Source organism: Orcinus orca, chromosome 19, assembly GCF_937001465.1.
Source record: "Orcinus orca chromosome 19, mOrcOrc1.1, whole genome shotgun sequence".
NCBI classification, from domain to species: Eukaryota; Metazoa; Chordata; class Mammalia; order Artiodactyla; family Delphinidae; genus Orcinus; species Orcinus orca.
The window spans coordinates 3,083,383-3,105,364 of record NC_064577.1 but is presented as its reverse complement, the minus strand read 5'-3'; the positions used below and the strand labels follow the sequence as shown (position 1 = coordinate 3,105,364).

Sequence of the window (21,982 nt, the reverse complement as noted above, 5' to 3'; positions counted from 1 at the left end):
CTGGGAGAATTAAACATTGTCCCCATAACTCCACTGAGAGAGGAGTGAGTGGGCTCTCTTGGCCTCTGCCCTATGTGCCTTTTTCTGTTGCTGGTTTTAACCTGTATCCTTTCACTGTAATCATCTGTAACCGTAAGTATAACAGCTTTGCTGAGTTCTGTGAGTCCTTCTAGTGCATCACTGAAAATGAGATTGATTTTAGGGGACCCCCCCTACACACACACAAGGGGCGTGCTATCAATTGCTGTGTAATACTATTATCACACATTCAGTGGTTGCAAACAACACATATTTATTCTCTCGCAGCTTCTGTGGGCCAGGAGTCAGGATACAGCTTAGCTGAGGCCTCTGTTTTGGAGTCTCACAAGCTGCAGTCAGGGTGTGAACTGGGGCCGGGTGACATCTGAGGCTCCACTGGGGAAGCATCTGCTTCCAAGCTCATGTGGTTGTCGGCAGGATTCAGTTCCTTGTGAGTTGTCAGACTGAGGACCCCCCTCAGCTCCTTACTTGGTGGACCTCTGCAACATGGCTGCTTACTTCTTCAAAGCCAACAAGGGAGATCAAGTTTCCTAGCAAGGTGGACATTAAATCTTATATAATGTAACCACAGGGACATATAATCACACGTATGCCATCACCTTTGCCTTATTCTATTGGTTAGAAGCAAGTCACAGGTCCCGCCCACATTTAAGGGGGTGGGGTTCACAAGGGCATGAATACCAGGAGGTGAGGGGGGTCCTTACAGTCTGGCTGGCACATGGTATCATCTCATACTTGATTTCCCCTATTTTTTAGAATCATTTTATTATATTAACAGAATGGACAGAGAAAACTACACAAAACACATGTGCAGTGTAAGGAATAATAATAATTATTATTATTAAACACACTTGTAACTACCTTTCAGGTCAAGAAATAAAGCCTTGGGCTTCCCTGGTTGCCCAGTGGTTGAGAATCCACCTACCAATGCAGGGAATACAGGTTCGAGTCCTGGTCTGGGAAGATCCCACATGCCTCAGAGCAACTAAGCCCGTGCGCCACAACTACTGAGCCTGCGCTCTAGAGCCCATGAGCCACAACTACTTAGTCCACGTGCCACAACTACTGAAGCCCGCATGCCTAGAGCCCGTGCTCCACAAGAGAAACCACCGCAATGAGAAGCCCACGCACCGCAACAAAGAGTAGCCCCCGCTCGCCACAACTAGAGAAAGCCCACACACAGCAACAAAGACCCAATGCAGCCCAAAAATAAATAAACAAATAAATTTATTAAAAAAAAAAAGAAAGAAAGAAAACCTTGCTGCCCACCCCAGAAGCTCTTTCATGTGCCCCATTCCAATCACAAAACCCTCCATCCACCTGAAAGGCATCCTGACTTTTATAGTAATCACTTACTTGCATTTCTTTAGAGTTTTAGCACTCAAACATGCATCCCTAGCATAAACCCTAAAAAACCCTGATATATCTTTTTCTTAACGGCTTTGTTGAGATATAGTTTACATACTATAAAATTCACCTATTTAAAGTGTACAAATAAATGTGTTTTAGTATGTTTACAGAGTTGTGAAACCATCACCATAATCTAATTTTAGAACATTTTCATCACCCACAGGAAGAACCCTCATACCTATCAACAGTTGATATGTCTCTGAAGTCTCCTGATCTACAGCCTTCCCCTCCCTTTCTTCTCCTTACGATTCATCTGTAGGCTGTCAGGCTCTATCAGCACCTGTTGGAGAGGTGGAACTCCAGCTCTGTTGGATGGGGTTGAGCAGAAAACCTTGCCACACAAACCAGCCAGACAATCTTTGACGGTGCCTTTCACTTCTTTGCCTCTCTTTCCCCTGTAAAATGGAAATAATTATTATTCGCCCTTCCTTACCTTCCTCAAAGGGTTGCTGAAAGAATTGATGTAATAGATGAGGATACTGGAAGAATGCCAGGGTGATTATAACCACAGCAAAAATGACATAACTATATTTTCATATCACACACCTTGATCTCTAACATCTGTAGATTCACACCTAATTTCCACAGGAATCCTCGAAAACAGGAGCAAGCAGAAGTCTTCCCCTGTGAACTACTCATTTACTCTCTGAGCCTCATGACCACCCTGCGTGATGAGTGTTATCATCTTTCTGTTAACATACGAGGGAAGGGTGGGGGTCCTGGACCGGTTGAGGGCTTTGTGCAGGGCCAGTCAGCCGAGCGTGGCAGAGCTGGGAGCTGGCCCAGTGTTCCCACTGTCAAGTCTCTTAACCTTAATACCCTCTGATAAGGTCCCAGTCGAGACCAGGACCTGGGCATCCACTTTGATAGGACACAGCTCTAAAGCCACGAGGTGCTCTTTTTCTCTTGTTGTGGGTGGCAGTTCTCAGTGTAGTGGCCTTGAGTTGCCTAAGCAGGGACAGGGCCTCTCTGTGCCAGGTGACCATTAAAAGGCTCTCTGTTCTCACTTTGTGCATTATGGAGCCTTTATCTTCTCACCCAGAGTCACCTTGATGTTTGCCTTTTGAAAGTGCCAAGAATTTAGAGGCCAGGGTTTTAGCTTCTTAGGTCCTTTGATTAAATACCATCCTTTCAGGTGGTTTGGATAATGGGGCCTCTGTCCGCGTGGGGTTTATTGGCTGGCCACGTGATTTCCCCAAGCTGCAGCCAAAGCACAAGAATCATAGAGGTGGGGAACAAAGGTTATCATTTCTGGCTTCCTTGCTTTTGTCTCACGTTTTCTGTCAGCATATCCCTTCCAGTACACTGTGGAAAATAGCACCCTTCACTCAAACAAAACAGAAAATGCTCCCAAGGAGAAGAACTGAAGCTGAAATGCCAGTGGATGAAGGGACCTCTCACTGGGGTCTACACCGTGTGGGGGACGAAGTCATCCACTGTGGACCAAGCCAGACGTCCCATCAGGGGCTCCTGGGGCAGCCGCTCACCCCATCTGGAGATGTTTCTCTCAAACATCTAAGTGGTTGTACCCATTTTTGGGGTCTAGGGCTTTGGGTTCCTGGAAGAACCACCTGCTAAGCAGGAAGCCACCACCTTCTTAAGGCTCACAACAACCTCTAATACAGTTACACCTATCTGTTCCTTGCTTCTCCCTCAAGTACATTTTTTTTTTTTTCCGGAAGAGTTTAATTTGAAGACTTTATTTCCTAGCTGATTGCAGAAACAAACCACAAAGTGAAACAGTGCTGCTCTCTGGGGAGACCTCTCAGGCTGCCTTGCGCAGTTCAAGGGAGAAGTCCCTTCCCCGGGAGGCACTTGGGGATTTTGACAGGAAAAGGGGACTCTTCCCTGGTATATGTTCAGCTCCATCACCCCCTACTCTTGCTGAGCCCTTAGCCCCAAATTCATCCTCATTCATAATTGCTCAAAACCCTAATCACTGGGTCCTTCCAGACAACTGCAGTCTTCTTTAATTATACATACTTAGGTTATGCTGAAGATTTTAAAAATATATTTATTTATTTTTATTTATTATTTATTTAGACTGTGCCGGGTCTCAGCTGTGGCATGCGGGCTTCTTAGTTGCCGCATGCACGAGGGATCAAACCTGGGAGCTCTGCATTGGGAACGTGGAGTCCTACCCACTGGGCCACCAGGGAAGTCCCTGAAGATTTGTTTTGATTTGGGATTTATCTTCCTAACCAGCCATAGGGTTTTTTTTGGTGTGTTTTTTTTTAACATCTTTATTGGGGTATAATTGCTTTACAATGGTGTGTTAGTTTCTGCTTTATAACAAAGTGAATCAGTTATATATATACATATGTTCCCATATCTCTCCCTCTTTCGTCTCCCTCCCTCCCACCCTCCCTATCCCACCCCTCCAGGTGGTCACAAAGCACCGAGCCGATATCCCTGTGCCATGTGGCTGCTTCCCACTAGCTATCTACCTTACGTTTGTCAGTGTATATATGTCCATGCCTCTCTCTCGCCCTGTCACAGCTCACCCTTCCCCGTCCCCATATCCTCAAGTCCATTCTCCAGTAGGGCTGTGTCTTTATTCCTGTCTTACCCCTAGGTTCTTCATGACATTTTTTTTCTTAAATTCCATATATATGTGTTAGCATACGGTATTTGTCTTTTTCATTCTGACTTACTTCACTCTGTATGACAGACTCTAGGTCTATCCACCTCATTACAAATAGCTCAATTTCGTTTCTTTTTACAGCCATAGGTGTTTTAAGGACAGGGTTTCTTAAGCTTCAGCCTTTCATGTGCCATGATTCTTGTTACATCTGCATATCCCCTGTACTTTTTTTTTTTTTTGGCAGTGCAGCCTGGCTTGTGGGATCTTAGCTCCCGGACAAGGGATCGAACCTGGGCCCCCTGCAGTGGAAGTGCGGAGTCCTAACCACTGGACCAGCAGGGAATTTCTGTCTCGTGTACCATGTTTTACTTAATATTTTTCCTAAATCAACTCATATCTCCCCTTTTAGGTACATGTATTTCAAAAGGAAACTTTAAAATATTTATATAAATGAAAACCAGAATCATGTGTCTTAATTAGAGGGATAAGCCTAAATGTATGTTTCAAGAAAAACAAAACAATGACTAGCTTGGTACCGTTGTCTGTCTAAGTTTCTGAACCTGAAGTGGGCTTGCCCTCTCCCTCTCTTTCTCTCTCTCTCTCTGGCTCAAAAGAAGATTATCAGGTATTTAAGATTTACTGAGGATTTCACCTTGACTTAATCAGGATGGAAAGAAAATAGAAAAAGGAAACCTTTCTGTCCACAAGAGTCACTGTTTCTGACGTCCCTGCACAACTTTTACACCTCTTATTCCACCACTTTGCGAAACGTGATTCTAAGAGATTGGTCTGGTGCAATATGGAAGACTGTGTCTTCCTTCCGTGTGAAGGGAAATTGTTTCACCTTTATTCTTCAAAATAAATACACCCTGGGGGAGAAAAACTTATGGCTTTGGTCAGTGACAATCTCCAGGACACAATGTCTTGGAGTTACCATAGGAGCTTTTCTGATACCACCTTCTGTACAATTAGTCACCAAGTTCTGACCCTCGATTCTGCTTTCTCAAATCATTTCAACTCTGGCCCCCCCCTTCCCTCTGCATCTGCTCTCTGGTTCAGACTCCCATCACATCTCTCCCAGGTTATTTTAATTTATTTATTTTTGTCTGAGTTGGATCTTCATTGCTGCGCATGGGCTTTCTCTAGTTGCGGCGAGTGGGGGCTATTCTTCATTGCGGTGCGCGGGCTTCTCATTGCGGTGGCTTCTCTTCTTGCGGAGCATGGGCTCTGGGCGCGTGGGCTTCAGTAGTTGTGGCTCGTGGCTCTAAAGCGCAGGATCAGTAGTTGTGGTGCACAGGCCCACCTGCTCCGCAGCATGTGGGATCTCCCCGGACCAGGGCTCAAACCCGTGTCCCCTGCATTGGCAGGTGGATTCTTAACCACTGTGCCACCAGGGAAGCCCTCTCCCGGATCATTTTAATGCGAGCTCCTCTATCTCTAGTCAGAAGCCCCCTTCCCATCCATTCTTAGTCTGCTAATGTGAACTTTCCAAAATGGAAGTCAGATCATGTCACTCCCCTGCTTAAAACTCCCCAGTGCTCCCCACCTACAACAGGAAGTTCTGCTTCCTGTTTCTGCTCTTACCTACCTCTAGCCCCCATTTGCTGTCATCCCCCGACATACACCCTCCACCCCAGCCTCCCTGCTTTGTGTCACACTATGTACTTTTGCAATTCTGGTTTGCTTTGCCTGGAGTGTCCCCCAACCCCCCTTGTCCAGAGTTGAAAACTGTTTACCCAGAGTGGATCTGGTTTCCACCAAGAGGACTGGAGTCTTTCACTGTCACTGTGTCTCACGTGGCAACATGTGCACAATGAATTTTAATCAGATCAAAGCTGACTCACTAATTGTAGAAGCAGGTACTGGAAGGCCACTCAGGCTAAAATCATGGTCATTTTCCTAGGAGCTTTCTGGGGATATTTTCAGTTTTGCTGGGTTAAGGCATTGTGTTGCCTGGGAGGTTGTCTGTGAAGACAGCCAGACAGGGAGAGCAGATTACCGGAAGGAGTGGGACACAATCACACAAGTCTGGCTGGTTTTGGCTAGGGGTGGGATGGGGAGAGAGGAGGTAGAAAGATTTACATTATGGGCTTCCCTGGTGGTGCAGTGGTTGAGAGTCCGCCTGCCGATGCAGGGGACATGGGTTCGTGCCCCGGTCCGGGAAGATCCCACATGCCACGGAGCGGCTGGGCCCGTGAGCCATGGCCGCTGAGCCTGCGCGTCCGGAGCCTGTGCTCTGCAACGGGAGAGGCCACAACAGTGAGAGGCCCACGTACCACAAAAAAAAAAATAAATAAATAAAATAAAGATTTACTCTGTACCAAAGCATTGGACTTTTCTGCTCCACTAGATCAGGCTTGGCAGGAAAAGGAGGAAGTCTTCCTGGAAGGAATGGGAGACCAGAGTGAAGATGGATGCCACTTTGGGTTTAATTTGAGAGACCAAAGATAGATGGGTCTGAAGAGTGGGACCAATGCCAACCCATCTAATTTGGACTCCTGCCCAGGACTGTGTCTAACTCACCAGTCAGAGACAAGCCTCTTGTGCCACCCAATGTCAGTCATTTAACACACACTATATCTTCTCCCCAGCAGGCCTGCCCACCAGCCCTGGGGTGTTCCACTGTCCTGAGACTCAGAGAGAGGCTGTGTTGCAAGTTCCTTCTTTGATAGGTGTGAAAGATGGATCCTCTTAAATCCTGGCAAAGGTACTTTGTTCAGACCCCCAGTGTCCCCTTCACAATTGAGAAGCCATGAAGTTTGTCTTGCGAAGGTAGAGCTCCTTCCCAGCATTCTAGAGAGAAATGCCATCAGGGCTTTCTAGATACTAATCTGTCCTCTTGGCTTTATCCAATGTACTTAATATACATACAGTCATCTATCTGTAATATCCCAGCAGTAAATTCCACTGCCAACAACTCCATTCTCTGGCTTCTGTGTTGCTGCGGTGTGTGTCATCGTGTGGCTCTATCTTCTGGCTCAGAAAGGTGTACAAAAGTCACTTCTCTCACAGTTTATTTTATTTATCCAACGTTTGTATATTACAGACCATGTACCAGGCACTATTCAAAGCATTTTCCTATTATATTAACTCGTTTGATCTTCATAACAATCCCATGAGGTGTTATTCCCATTTGGCAGATGAGGCTTAGAGAAGGTAAGAAATTTGCCTGATGATGCACAGCTAGTACTTGGTAAAGCTGAGGCTCAGACTTAGGCAGGCAGACTCCGGAGTCCCTGCTTTTATTTAATTAATTAATTTATTTATTTAGGCTGCGCCGGGTCCTAGTTGAGGCATTGTGGACTCTTAGTTGCGGCAGGCATGCGGGACCCAGCTCCCCAACCAGGGATTGATCCCAGGCCCCCTGCATTGGGAGCGTGGAGTCTTACTCACTGGACCACCAGGGAAGGCCCCAGAGTCACTGCTTTTAATCACTGAGCTATGCTGTCTCCAAGAGAACTTCAGAGTGACCCCTGATGGATGTCTGTTAACGTAAGAGAGGGCCATAGAGCTCAAGGCAAGACAGGAGGCCAGAGCTTCAGAAGTATAGCTGATTGGGAGATGGGAAGGGGCTGTGAAAAGAAACTTATTGATACATTGCCTGTGAGGCACACTCTGGCTTGTCCGGCTCCCCACTCCCACTTTAGTTTTGGTCTTCTTTTGTACCAAAATTTTAGTCATCGCTGGCTGTAAGTGCTTGCTGGGTGACTCCTTTCTGCAGCCCTTGGGTCTGGATTTTTAAGTAAGTTTTTTCTACAAAAGAGTTTGAAGTATTATCTTTGCAATGTTCCCCCTAAATAAACTCTTCTTCCTAGCCCTCTGCCTTCCAGAGATTCCCCCTGCAAAGCCTTTACCCAGCATGCATGTGCAACGTCACGAAGGCCTTGTCTCTTCTCACGCTCCTGATGTCCACAGAATTAACACCGGCATCCACTGGCGATGCTGATGCAGGGCTCCCAGGGTCAAGATTCTCTACAAAGTCTTGCTTGGAGAGAGCTGTGCCCTAGAGAACTTGCTCCTCTGTAAAGGGTCTTCGTCCTTTGTGATCTGATATTTATGCAATTTATTTTTTTAAAGAAAAAGCCTTTTTCACAGACATTGTTTCATGGGATACTCCAAACTACTCTGTGAGGTAGAAGGCTGGGAAAAGATGATAGTCTTTGGTTGAGAGGAAACTGAGGCACAGAGAGGTCATGTGACTTGCCTAGCATCATATGCTCAGGATGGCAGAGCCCAGGCTCAGTCTCAGCTGTCATGCCTTTTGGCAAGTTATGGTATCTCTCTGGATGTTGCTTGTCTTACCTATAGAATAGTGGGATTAGAATAGGTGCTCTATAAGTGTCTTTCCAACGCAAACATTTTGTAATACTAAAATTCTGAGGAATACTTTCCCCTGAAAGATCAGGCCATCAAGCCTTCTGAAGTTCATCTTATTTGCCTCCATCCTGGAATATGACTTCATTATCTCCCAGTGAGCAGGGAGTGTGTCTTTCCTGTCTTCCTCCTTATATCACAGAGAGAGTTTTTTTGGAAGGGCTTCCACCCCTATACTCCTTACAGGTATCATATAGTTTAGATGGTGAAATACTGTTATAAACATAACAATGAATTTGCTTCAAAACCTGTGGATTTCAACTTTTCAGTGAGCTCTACAACAGTAATGACAGCTGAGATCAGTAGAGCAAGTGCTGTGCATCTGACAAATGCTTGACATGTATTATATATTCTTCACAACCACCTAAGAAGGTAGGTATTATTATCATTATTGCCATGTTACAGAAGAAGGGGCGGGCTTGGAGAAGTAAAAGAACTTACTCAGGATCACATTAACTATCAGGTGATGGGCTCTGGATTCAAACTAATGTAGTTTGTCAGCAGCTGTTAAATGCTGCACCAGACCACAAGGCTTCTCCTAGGAGAAAAGGGGATTGGTATTATACACATGTGCCTTTTATTCCCTTACAAAAAATTCATTTTGTAATACTTAAGATAGAAAAAAGGCACATTATGCACAGATAGTGTTTCCTCCTTTATTCTCTCTCTCTCTCCAACCATCTGTCCATCTATCTCCCACTGTCTGCCAAGCACTGTTCAAACATATAAGCATATATAGAGAGATATAGCAACAAATTCCTCAGGATGGAGAGAGTCAGGAGGAAATTAAGACAATGTTAGAAAAATTAGTACAAGGCTATTATTCAGTGCCACCTATGTGTCCGGCACTGCGCTGGGCAAACCTATGTAAAGACATGTACCAGAAGACCCTGCCTAAAGTAAACCACACAGAGAGAGGAAAATCACTTGGTTTGGTTACAAAGAAATGAATCTGTTTACACAGATAGTGTAGAAACTAATCTCATTATTTAGAATCGTATTTTATAAGCATCACAGATAAAAAGCAGATAGGGTGGTGGGCTTTGGTAGTGGAAAGGACTCGATTCTGGGAGGTAGTCATCCTTTACTCAATCAAGCGCTTTCTATTGGCTTTGTCCAATAAGGTGGGGAATACTTCTGAAGGCTTTCTAAGGCTTTCTAAGGGCTTTGTCCAATAAGGTGGGGAATACTTCTGAAAACCAGGTGGACAGGTCGCTGCTCTTCTGGAGTTTATAGTCAGTCAGGTAAGAATATTCTTGCCCTGAGTCACACTGCCAAGGTCTAGCTATACGACCTTGGACGAAAAACTTCTCCTGCCGCTATTTCGTAAAAGAAATGGGGTCAGACTAGCGACCCTGCCACTCAAATTCCCGGCCCAAAGCGTATCCCATCGAGACTCCCGCTCGATGCTCTGCGGCGAACCTGACGGCGGGGGCGTAGGTCCGGGACAGAGAGCGTTCGCGTTCCGAAAGCGCTTGTCCCTCGCGGCGCCCCGTCGCCCCGCCGCCGCCGCGACTCGCGGAGCCGGAGGAGGCGGAGCAGGCGCTGTCCCGGCTCTTGAGCAGGGTAGCTGCTGAGGAGGTGGTGCGGCGGGCCCGGGAGGCCGAGGTTCGGGCGGGGCGGTGGGAGAGGCTCGCAGGCGGCGCCGGCAGCGTGGGGAGAGTGGCGCCGCGGGCTGGGCGCTCCGGGCGAGAGGAGTCCGCTCCATGCGTGCGGGCCGAGGCCGGCCCCTGCGAGCCGCAGACATGAAGAAAGACGTGCGGATCCTCCTGGTGGGAGAACGTGAGTCCGCGCGCCCGGGCTGGCCGGGACTGGCCGCGGCCACCGCAGCCCCTGCCGCCCCACTGCCCAACCTCCGCGCCCCCAGGCCTCCCAGCTCCTCCGCTCTTCCCTTTCGGCTGCCCGCAGGCGGCCCTCGATCTCTCACCTCACCTGGGCCCTCCTGAGCCCTCCCGTCCTCTGTCCCCCCGTCATCACCCTCAAGCCGTGTCGCCATTAGCCTCTGACCGCCCGGCCTCATCCCTCCGAAGGTCCTCTCCTTTTTCTCTTGGAATGCTCTCCTCCCGGGCCTCCGCGTTTCCGAGGCCGCCTCCTCTCAGACCCTTTCGTCTTCCGTGGAGATTCCCTTGTTCCTGCCAGGCAGGTGCTGGAACAGGCAGACTGACCAATTGGGATGGCGTGAACTGGCTCCCGGGGAAGCTAGGGGGAGGGGTGCAGAACTGTTCGACTTGTGGGCAAGGTCAGGTGTCTGCATGTTTTTGCGCTCGCGGTGTTCCCTCGCTCTAGGCATTGACTGTAAGGCACGGAGCATTTTAAGCGGTATTTGCTCTTTGCATTGGAATAACTCCAGGTACACTCGATGTTTCCTCAAAAATTTACTCTCAACTTCAAGTTATACAAGTGCTCAATGAATGAATACTTAAATGGGGAGGGTCCTTAAGTTGAGAGAATTATTGTTATCCTAAAGCCTAGTTTCCCCCATCTTTTAAAACATTATTTCATAACTACTTGGTAATTAATTTAAAAATGACGGGCACACGTGAGACCCCCCCCTCCCCCGCAGAGATTCTTAGATTTCACTTTTTGAAGATGTAATAAAGGAGACATGTCTTCTGTTCACTGACTTGGGGACAGAACAGCAGGGACTTCTTGATATTGTTCAAGTTACATGACTCAATTGGTAGGACTAAAATAAGAAAGTGGGCTGGGGAGGACTGGACCGTTTGTTTTAAAAGTACATTAGTTAATGACCTGACTTTGCTGTTTTGAAGCTTTCTATTCTAAACCCCGTTTCATTCTAGAGTAGCCCCTCCAGGTCACTGTGATGTACTCCCAACGAAGGAAGCGAACACATTTTTACCCTCTTCTGTAGTGTTCTTTGCTGTTCATAGAAACCTCTGTTCACCTGCTATTGTAGAAATCTTCCTTTAGAATCAGAATTTAGAAGTAAGCTTAGCCAGACACAGTTTACTTTTTGGTTTGCAGTTGTGAATTTTAGTTTTAATTTATAACAACACATGTGTCAATCTGTGTTTTGCATGGACTTCCTTGACAAAGTTCAGGAATATGATTCTTGTTGATGCATTTGGAGCAAGGTAGGGAAAGTGAGTAGATGTCCCACTTAAAAAACTGATGGATAAAAAAAATTTTTTTAAACAAAAATTCTTTGTTTTGGTTTTAGTTTTGAATATAGGGAGCAATTACATATAATCAGTAGTCTGTAAAACATCTGAATTGAAGTGCTATACATATGTGAGATATATTGTCAGCCTTAGGACATTTAAGCTAAAAGGTTAACAGTATTACTTATTTTGAAATACATAAAAGACTTAAAAATTTGTTAGAAAAATTACAAGCCATATTCTGATGAATTGAAAGCAAATAATAGAATTGGTAAGAGTGTATATGTGAGAGTTTTTAGATAGGGAGAAACTTGACACAAGAGAAAGCCTTCGTTTTTGAGGAAGACATTTTTCTTAAAGAGGATGATACCGAAAACTTTAGGCCAAGTTTATATACGTGATTTTTTTTCCCACATTTAAAAGTATGAGAAATGGGCTTCTCTCGTGGCGCAGTGGTTGGGAATCTGCCTGCCAATGCAGGGGACACGGTTCGAGCCCTGGTCCGGGAATATCCCACGTGCCGCGGAGCAGTTGAGCCCGTGTGCCGCAACTACTGAGCCTGTGCTCTAGAGCTCGCGAGCCACAACCACTGAAGCCTGTGTGCCTAGAGCCCATGCTCCGCAACAAGAGAAGCCACTGCAACGAGAAGCCTGCACACCTCAGCAAAGAGTAGCCCCCGCTCACCGCAACCGGAGAAAAGCCCGTGCGCAGCAGCGAAGACACAACGCAGCCAAAAATAAATAAATTAATAAAATAAATTTTAAAAATATATGAGAAAGAGCTACACTTATTTGGAATATATAATTTTAATTAGTTATAGTAAAGGGTTGTATTCTGGGGGGAAATGACTGAAGCATTACTTTTTGAGATTTAATGTAAACATCTGACAGCTACTTAGCCTAGTTGTAGTACTTTAAATGCTAGGTAAACAATAAGTGTGACCAAAACTATTTTGATACTGGTCTGATACACAGATTTATCAGGAAAACCACTTTTTAAAATTTTACTTATTTATTTTTGGCTGCACTGCGTCTTCGTTGCTGCGCGCGGGCATTCTCTAGTTGCTGTGAGCGGGAGCTACTCTTCCTTGCGGTGCGCGGGCTTCTCATTGCGGTGGCTTCTCTTGTTGCGGAGCGTGGGCTCTAGGCACGTGGGCTTCAGAAGTTGTGGCACGTGGGTTCAGCAGTTGTGGCTCACGGGCTCTAGAGTGCAGGCTCAGTAGTTGTGGCGCACGGGCTTAGTTGCTCCGCAGCATGTGGGATCTTCCCAGACCAGGTCTCGAACCCGTTTACCTTGCATTGGCAGGCAGATTCTTAACCACTGTGCCACCAGGGAAGCTCAGGAAAACCACTTTTTAAGGAAGAAGTCATAATAATTCATTTGTAGTTTTAAGATGGTTAACTAAGGGAAATAGGAAACGAAAAGAAAAAGGAGCATCGTCTCTGGAGTTGTTGTAAAGCCTGTTCTTTCTCAATCACTTCAGTACATTTTATTGCTGTTAGTGTCCGTCCCTGAACCACACAGCAGCAGCTTCATTCACTGAGGCTCCCAAACAGTTGTGAGCAGTTTCAACATTCTGTTGGCTTAACCTATACTGTACTCTGGAAGTGAAATGGATCTTTTCTTGACCCATCCAGAATTTGGATTCTGAGCCAGCCAGGCTTTAATGCTAACTGGTTGCTGAATGTCTGTTGACTGCTTAGATCAGAAAAGTTAGGCTGTCTATAAATTTTAAGGTGTTTATTTGCAGAGAAAGCCGAAGTATTTTAAGTATCTTCTTCACCTTACCTTAATTATTGAACATATTGAATGCTATTCAGGCCAAATTAAAAGTTAATTACCATTCTTTAAACAAAACAAAAAATTAAAAATTTTTAAAAATTCAACCACATGAAACTTAGTTCTTCAGGTTATAACTTTCCATGGTCAATTTCATTGGCCAGAATTTGCATTTAACTAGATTTGCATTAGTATGCTTAACAGATGTCCTTGTTATAACATGAGGAATGAGCCTTATTAACCTTTTATCTAAATCCTGTAGCTGCATTAAAAGTACACAAGATAGGGGCTTCCCTGGTGGCGCAGGCCCGCGTACTGCAAAAAAAAAAAAAAGTACACAAGATAGTCTTAGTTTTAGTGAAGTCTTGTTTTTAAATTAAATTGAGATATATTTGTCTTCTGGTCAAATTAATTAAGAAAGTGGAACTGTATCCTCTTTTTAAATGAGTCCGGTATCTCTTATGCAGTTTGTCTAACTGCTTGGTTTATCATCGAAACTTCTGCCAAACTAGCTCACACTTTGGTTGGCTCTGGCCTAAGCTTTTGTAATATCTCCTTAACTGGTATCCCTGCTTCTAATTTCGTCCGTTCTCCATGTAGCAGACAGAGTCATCTTTAAAAAATATCCCAGATCGTGTTACCCATTTAATTCTCTGATATTTCTACTTTCACTTAAAGACCATTCAATTTTTTTTTTTTTTTTTTTTTTTAACTTTTGGCTGCACGGTGAGGCATGCGGGATCTTAGTTCCCCAACCAGGGATCGAACCCATGCCCCCTGCACTGGAGGTGCAGAGTCTTAACCCCTGGACCACCAGGGAAGTCCCGAGGCCATTAAACTTTTTAATGCAGTCATGCAGAGTCCTTCACAATCTGGCCCTTGCTTTGTTCTTGTACTACTCTCTCCTTTACTTTGCTTTCTCTATAAGAGGGCCCTGACCCAGGCATTATCCCTACTTCCCTGCATATTTGTTCACTTTTTTCTTTTGTTACTTGGGCTAGAAGGTAAGCTTTGTAGGGGATTGGTCTTGTTTATTGCCATTTCCCCAGGCCTAGAGTAGGCCTGGCACAAAGTAGGCACTCAAATAGTTGTTGAAAGAATGAACGAGTTCAAGCTAGTTTAGTTTATTTAGACTTTCCTTGTTTTCCAAACCACTCCTCTTAGTCATAAAAATGTGATCATTCTCCTTTCTTAAAATCTGGTCTGATGTGGTTATTGTTAGGATTTGAAGGGGCAGCATTCATCCAGTCTCTTGTCCATGTTCTTAGCTTTATTTTGTTGGGGAGATTCCTGTGTTGTGGCAATGAAGTAGACCAGTGACTTATAATGGCAATGCCATGTCTAGTTCATGTCTTGGCTGCCAGGAATTATAGTCCTTGCCAAAAGAGGTCAGCTTCTCCTTGAACCACCAGAGGCCATCTTGGAGGTTTATAGGAGTTAGAGAAAGATTCTTTAGGTATAAGAGTCAAAGACACTTCAGGAATAAGCTAGCATTTATTTTGGAGAAAAACTTTCTATGATCTTTTTAAAGCCATATTGCTCTCCATTCTGGTCTTTGTTAGAATGATATTTGAAGATTAAACTGCTCCAGTTTCAATTATACTGTGTCTGGTGATAACACAACGCAGTATGGTACCTACTATCACCTGGGTGATAGTACCTGGGTGATTGGCCGTAGAAAGTCCATTCTACATAGCCTATTCTATTCATATAGAGAGTCTCTTCTACATCATCCTTACATCTGTACTGAGACCTGTTCTCTGCTGTCTTTTCTGCTCTGCCGGCACCAGTTGGGCACTAGTGTTGATGTAGTTTGAAGGAGAGGGATAGACCATAGCATTTGTCCTTCTGCAGCCCACGTTGTCTGCATATGGTTGATGAAATTTTCCTTTGGAACAATGCTCAGCTATTTCCCCAAATGCTAAAATTTTCCAGTTAAAAATACAACTTCATAGCTACTCTCCTCCTCCCTGTGTATTCTAATTACAATAAATTAAGACGAGCCAGCAAGGCTTCTTAATAAAGAAGCAGATAAAAATGAGGAGTAGGTAGATCCCTTTGCTACTTGAAGCATGGGGTGTTTGTTATCAAGAAAAATAGTCAATATGGCTGGTAGGATGGCAATTGGAACCAGGGAATATTACTTCCACTTCATGAATATTAAGAATTTGCTGTCATTTAGAAGTAGATGTTCAAAAGATGTGATGAAAAGACAAATTTTTAGCTGGGATAAATCTAGATAATTTGTTCTATAATGATGAATTATGCTTCCCATGAATGACCTACTTAGAAGCATGGGGTTTCAGACAGAACTGTAGCATGTTGTGTTGAACTGAATCAGAAGGCCTTCTGTCCTTGGGGATAATTGTGGCCATGCTTTTAATTTTTATAGATCACTTTAATATTTCTCAGGCAAAATAGAGGAAATAGAGACCATCAGATGTCTGGCTAACAAAGGATAATTTTTTTGTCCTCCATATTAATATTTATATTAAAATGTTTATATTATATATAATTATTATATTTAATTATATTTATCATAAAATTGTACTATATAAAATATTTATAGTATATATTATATTAAATATAAAATTTAATTGGTACAATAATTAGAGAAGAGCTTGGCATATGTTCCTTTATGGAAATAATTTCTATTTTCTGGAGTAGTTAAAAATATGCAACGTTTATACTCATCTGCCATTGTCATAAGGGATTTTTTTTTGGCTGTGCTGCGTGGGTTTCAGGATCTTAGTTCCCTGACCAGGGATCGAACCTGAGCCCTCGGCAGTGAAAGCGTGGAGTCCTAACCACTGGACTGCCAGGGGATTCCCATAAGGAACCTTTTTGATTATAGGCTTATTTAAAGAGTCTTAAAATTTTAATATTCTAAAATTTTTTCCTTCAAGACATTCACTTATTTTCTCAATTAAAATTAGCTTGAAAGTGGCCTATTTTAACTTTAATTTTAAACTTGCTGCTTCATTATTTCTTTGATAGTCTCACTCAAGGTTAGGTGGGTAGGCCTTAAGAGAAGCAAAAAAGCCCTACTTTAGATTCACCAAAGCATTTTTTTGTTTTTTGGTTAAATGTTTTTATTTATTTATTTATTTATTTATTTTTGGATCTGTTGGGTCTTCCTTGCTGCGCGTGGGCTTTCTCTAGTTGCGGTGAGCAGGGGGCTCTTCTTCGTTGCAGTGCGCGGGCTTCTTATTGCGGTGGCTTCTCTTGTTGCAGAGCATGGGCTCTGGGTGCGTGGGCTTCAGTAGTTGCAGCACGTAGGCTCAGTAGTTGTGGCTCACGAGCTCTAGAGCGCAGGCTCAGTAGTTGTGGCGCACGGGCTTAGTTGCTCCACAGCATGTGGGATCTTCCCGGACCAGGGCTCGAACCCGTGTCCCCTGCATTGGCAGGTAGATTCTTAACCACTGAGCCACCAGGGAAGTTCCTCACCAAAGCATTTTGAAACTCAGTCACATCTGTATAATCCTTTATTAGTTAAAGCAGCTGTCATTTCACTGCTCTTCCAAAAGGAAACCCAAAATGGTACTAATGAAAACATGCTCATTCATTTTTTCCCAAATTCACTGTAATCTCTCTCTCTTGCTCTAATTTTGAACTTGTTTTAAAAAAGGAAATCACTCTTGGATTTTTATGTGGGAGAGATTCATGTTCTTTGATTTTTTAAAAGACCTTTTATTATACAATTACTTCAGAAACTACATGGGATTGTTTTATTGTAGTGAGTGCTAAATTGCCTCAGATTCTTTAACAAATGAGGCAGGATACGAATGAGTAGAAATGTCACACTTTGAAAGGTAGTATCATACAAATAAATTAATTATCCCCACTCTTTGGTATTGCTGTCTTGTAAGTCTGTATGATCAAGCATAAGTAAAACTCTTTAATTGTTGCCGTCTTTACAGTGCCTCGTCTCCAAGCCATTTCCTTTCCTGTCTCTGAGGCCTGCCCTGTTGGAATGGACATGGTGACAGGTCTGTGCTTTGGCAGGAGTTGCTGCAGGTAGCCAGAACTGCCGTGAGGAGCTGAGCTGTGGAGAAATCTAGATTTCCTCAGAACGTTGGTTTTCTCTTCTGAAAATATCACTGGGGATACAGAGGGTCCATGAGAAAAGCAGAAAAGGGACTATGACCAAGAAAAGGGTTGTCGTAATGAGTTTTAAGAAGAGAGATGAGGAAGAATGGATGCATTTTAAAGATTATGGTGAGGGGGAACTTTAAAGGTAACACAGAACACCTGTTGAAGACCTGCATTTTGCTAAGGGATCCTGAGTGATGGTGATTAAGGAGAAACAAGTCCTTTGCTGTCTTGGAAACTAATAGGCTTTTTGATATTGTTGATTGATTTAATTTTGAAGATTTTGTTTAACATTTTGAGTTAAGGATTCAAAGGTAGGTAGGTTTCTTCTGAAACTGATGAGGGCCTTTGAGTGGTAGGATACAAATAAAATTTTTAAAAGGTAATTCTAAAAAGGGGATTATCAGTATCTGATTATTGAGTATCTGATTATTGAGTATCTGATTCATTTTTTCCCATTCCTAACTTAGTAGATCAAGGATAACATTGTAGACAGGTACAGTTGACCTTTGAACAACATGGGTTGGAACTTTGTAGGTCCACTTATCTGCTGATCTTTTTCAATAGTAAATACTACAGTACTACACAATCCGCAGTTGCTTGAATCCAGGGATGAGGATACAGATGAATCACTGATACAGAAGGCCGACTATAAGTAACACTATTTTCAACTGTGCGTGTGTTAGCACTCCTAACCCCCTCATTGTTCAAGGGTCAGCTGTATAAGATATCCAGGAGAGTTCTTCAGAAATGGAAAAGTTTCTGGGAACATCTGTGCTGGTGATAGTTGTAGGATTTTGGAGATAACCAGGGAAAAAGCAGACATCTCTCCTAGGGCCAGAAAGGCCCAGAAGGTCAAAGGTCACAGGTATTGTACAGGCATTGGATCTTCTAAAAGGTTTGTTGTTTTAAGTATCTGGAATAAGAGGACGGTGGCTTGGCCCATTTTAAGGTAACTACATTTGACCTTTGAACAAAGCAGGGGTTAGGGGTACTGACCTTCTGTGCAGTTGAAAATCTCTGTATAACTTATAGCTGGCCCACTGTTTACTGTGTTCCTCTGTATCTGTGATTCCACATCAAAGATCTGCAGATTGTGTAGTATTTGCAATTGAAAAAACAAAATCTGTGTCAAAGTGGACCCGCACAGTTCACACCTGTGTTGTTCAACGTGTGGGGAATTTGATTGAAGGATAGACCTGACTCCTTTGAATTATTTTTGCAATTTTTCTGTAAGTCTGAAATTTTCTGAATATAAGTTTAAAAAAAAAATTGAGCCAGAGTTGCTGGATTAGCCACCAATGAATCTGAATATTTTAATTAACTTACGCAGTATTTGTGTATGGGGTGCTTCCTGACTTTTGTGGTCACCATTCCTTTTCTGTATTACTAACTTGTGTTAACAATAATTGTTAATGTCTGGCATAAGAAAGAGAAAGAATAGTGCTTAGCTATCAGGAGATGGGTTATTCTCTTAGTGAGACCATGAGAAAATCACTGTGGCTGGGTCCCTTAGCTCTTCATCTAAAATTTTTGTGGGGAGCTGGATAAGCTGCCTTCAATAACTAGGTTATAGCAGTTCTGTGATGATGGGCTCCTGATTCTGTGACTCAGGGAGATGTTATGTTATTGTCAGCCACTTGAAGAAGGCCCAAGCCTTCTTACACATGTAAATTGTAAAGATTGAAGAAGTCAGAGCTAGAAGACACCTGTTAACCATCTGATCTGCCCTCCATCTGCAGCACCTGCTTGTTTGCAGCACACCCTCTAAGTTGTTTTGACCAGTGCTCTCTCTTCTAGCCAGTCATCATTTTTCCAGAGACTTGACTTGTATTTTTTTTTAATAAATTTATTTATTTTATTTATTTATTTTTTGGCTATGTTGGGTCTTCGTTGCTGCGCTCAGGCTTTCTTTCTCTAGTTGCGGCAAGCGGGGGCTACTCTTCGTTGCAGTGCACGGGCTTCTCATTGCGGTGGCTTCTCTTGTTGCAGAGCACGGGCTCTAGGTGCGTGGACTTCAGTAGTTGTGGCATGCGGGCTCAGTAGTTGTGGCTCGCGAGCTCTAGCGCACAGGCTCAGTAGTTGTGGCACACAGGCTTAGTTGCTCCGCAGCATGTGGGATCTTCCCGGACCAGGGCTCAAACCCGTGTCCCCTGCATTGGCAGGCGGATTCGTAACCACTGCGCCACCAGGGAAGTCCTTCGACTGGTATTTTTAGTCACCCTTTCTTTTAGTCATTTAGAAAAGGAATGTGACTTTCCTTAACTTTAACATTTTCCAGTTCTTTTATATTTAGACTTGACTTTTTTTTTTTTTTTTTTTTTTGCGGTACGCGGGCCTCTCACTGTTGTGGCCTCTCCCGTTGCGGAGCACAGGCTCCGGACGCACAGGCTCAGCGGCCATGGCTCATGGGCCCAGCCACTCCGCAGCATGTGGGATCTTCCCGGACCGGGGCACGAACCCGTGTCTCCTGCATCGGCAGGCGGACTCTCAACCACTGCGCCACCAGGGAAACCCTAGACTTGACTTTTGAAATCTATAATTTTCTATTACGGCAGAGATTAACAGGCAGGTGGACTGTTTTCCTCTAGCATCACAAGAGGATTTAGTTGATAAGCATTTGAATATCTAGCAATAGTAATTATATTATCAGAAAATGATGGGAATGAAAGTCAATTTTTAGCAAGAAGATTAAGAATTTAAGTTTGTACATTAAAAAAAATTTCTAGGTTAGAAAATGTAACAGGAAAGTATCTTTGCTCTTACTAACCCTTTAAATATGATACCCTAAAAAAGAAATGAGGTAAAAATATAAAGAAATAGGCACTCTGCTCTTCTATTGGTGAGGATGTAAATTAGTTTATTCTTTTTTGGAGCTAATTTAACAATGTCTATTAAAACAAAAAAGATCATGCATGCTAACTTGAGTTCCACTTCTAGGAATTTATCCTGTAAAAATACTCATTGCACCATTGTTTATAAAAGTGAAAATCTGAATACTGTTCATTGTTAGGAAATTACGTTAATAAATTATGACATCATACAATGGATTCTTATACAGCTATCAAAAATAATGTAGGAAGCTTTTTAAATGTTAATATAAAGTGCACTATTGCTACTTTTAAAAATTGTGATAAACTATACAAGACAATGTTAAACATTTTAACCTTTTGTAAGTGTACAGTTCAGGGGCATTAAATGTGTTCACAGTGTTGTATAACCATCACCACTTTCTACATCTAAAACTTTTTCTTCATCCTCAACGAAAATGCTATATTTATTAAATAATAACCTTCCCTTTCCCCGTCCCAGGAGATTTAAAAATATTGACGTGGAATACTGTCCAAATACATAATTAAGTGATAAAGGAAGATTGCAAAATAGTATAAATACTCTGATTCTACTGTGGTAAATTATTATTATGTTAAATATAAGTGTAGGAAAATCTGGGAGACTACATATGTTAAACAATGGGGGATACTATGGGAGATTTTTACTTTTATATATTTTGGTGATTTTTTGTTTTAAACAATGAATATGTGTGACTTTACTAAGCAGAAGAAAAAGATATAATTTAAGTATTGTACTAAAACATGCTAATTTGGATGCCTCTGATTTTAGGTAACAAATAACAGACTTCCCCGTGTGGTTGCTAAATTTGAGGTTATGTAGAATCTAAATACTTTATTAAAGTAATTCTTTCTTTTCACAGCTAGAGTTGGGAAGACATCACTGATTATGTCTCTGGTCAGTGAAGAATTCCCAGAAGAGGTAAACATTTTGATTTCTTAACTATATTTAAAATTTTTAAAATTTTATCAAAATTGAGTTAAATAGAATATATTTTTGCATGTGGTTTCTTTCTGATAGTTATGACTTTTAGAAAGGCTTGTGGTAGTTTTTACAAGACATCTTTGAAATATAGTGTAGGAGAAAGAGTCAAACTAGTTCTGAGTTCACTAAGTAAGGCCTTTGTGTTTCTTACTTTTGATCTTGGCTAGGACATTTGTCATCTTGTGCCTTAGTTGTCTCATCTGTAAAATGGGAGCTGAAAGGGATGTTAGAGATATCTAAGCTGTATCATCCTCTCTTAATGTTTTTCATAAGCCCAAAATATAGAACAGATGGAGTATTCCTTTAGTTAAAGTAAGGATAAAAGGTCTGGCTCCCCGCTTGCCTTCCATCTGACACTCCCCAGTCTTTGAGGCATTAGAACCACTAGAATTCTGACACACATATTTGAAAACCTCAAATATTATCCACCTGCATCATTTTACAAATAAAAAATCTAATTCATTCCACCTTTGCCTACCTCAAAAGATTGTTATGGATCTCAAATGAGATAAGCTTAGTAATAATAGAGTGCCGCCAAAAGTTAGGTGGTTTTGTTATTGCTGGCAATGTATTTATTTATTACATTTTGGAAGTTCCAGTATGGGGGACTGTTGGCTAAGGCCTTATGTAACGTTAAGATATTGTTATGAGGAATGGGATCAATGCAAAAGGGATGAAAATTATTTCTTTTTATTTTCTTTCTTCACATGGTAGGTATTATTAGTGCCACGGTTTACATTTATCATTT

The 21,982-nt window shown here is 42.8% G+C and overlaps 1 protein-coding gene across 10 annotated transcripts in view; it reads left to right on the top strand.

Moving 5' to 3' along the window:
* The first annotated feature begins 9,841 nt into the window (after positions 1–9,841).
* RHOT1 (ras homolog family member T1) overlaps positions 9,842–21,982 on the top strand; it is a 67,556-nt gene continuing 55,415 nt past the window's right edge. For 4 of the 10 annotated variants that reach the window (XR_007473379.1, XR_007473380.1, XR_007473378.1 and 1 more), the window contains exons 1-2: positions 9,845–10,189; positions 21,113–21,171. Coding sequence is in view for 7 of the 10 variants with exons in the window: in XM_033423453.2 (XP_033279344.2) it covers positions 10,114–10,189; positions 21,113–21,171 (135 nt within the window). In the remaining 3 variants the exon portion in view is untranslated. Of the gene's footprint in view, positions 10,190–21,112; positions 21,172–21,982 lie in introns of all 10 variants that reach the window. The other 6 variants (XM_033423452.2, XM_004267173.4, XM_049701800.1 and 3 more) reach the window with 4 other exon arrangements.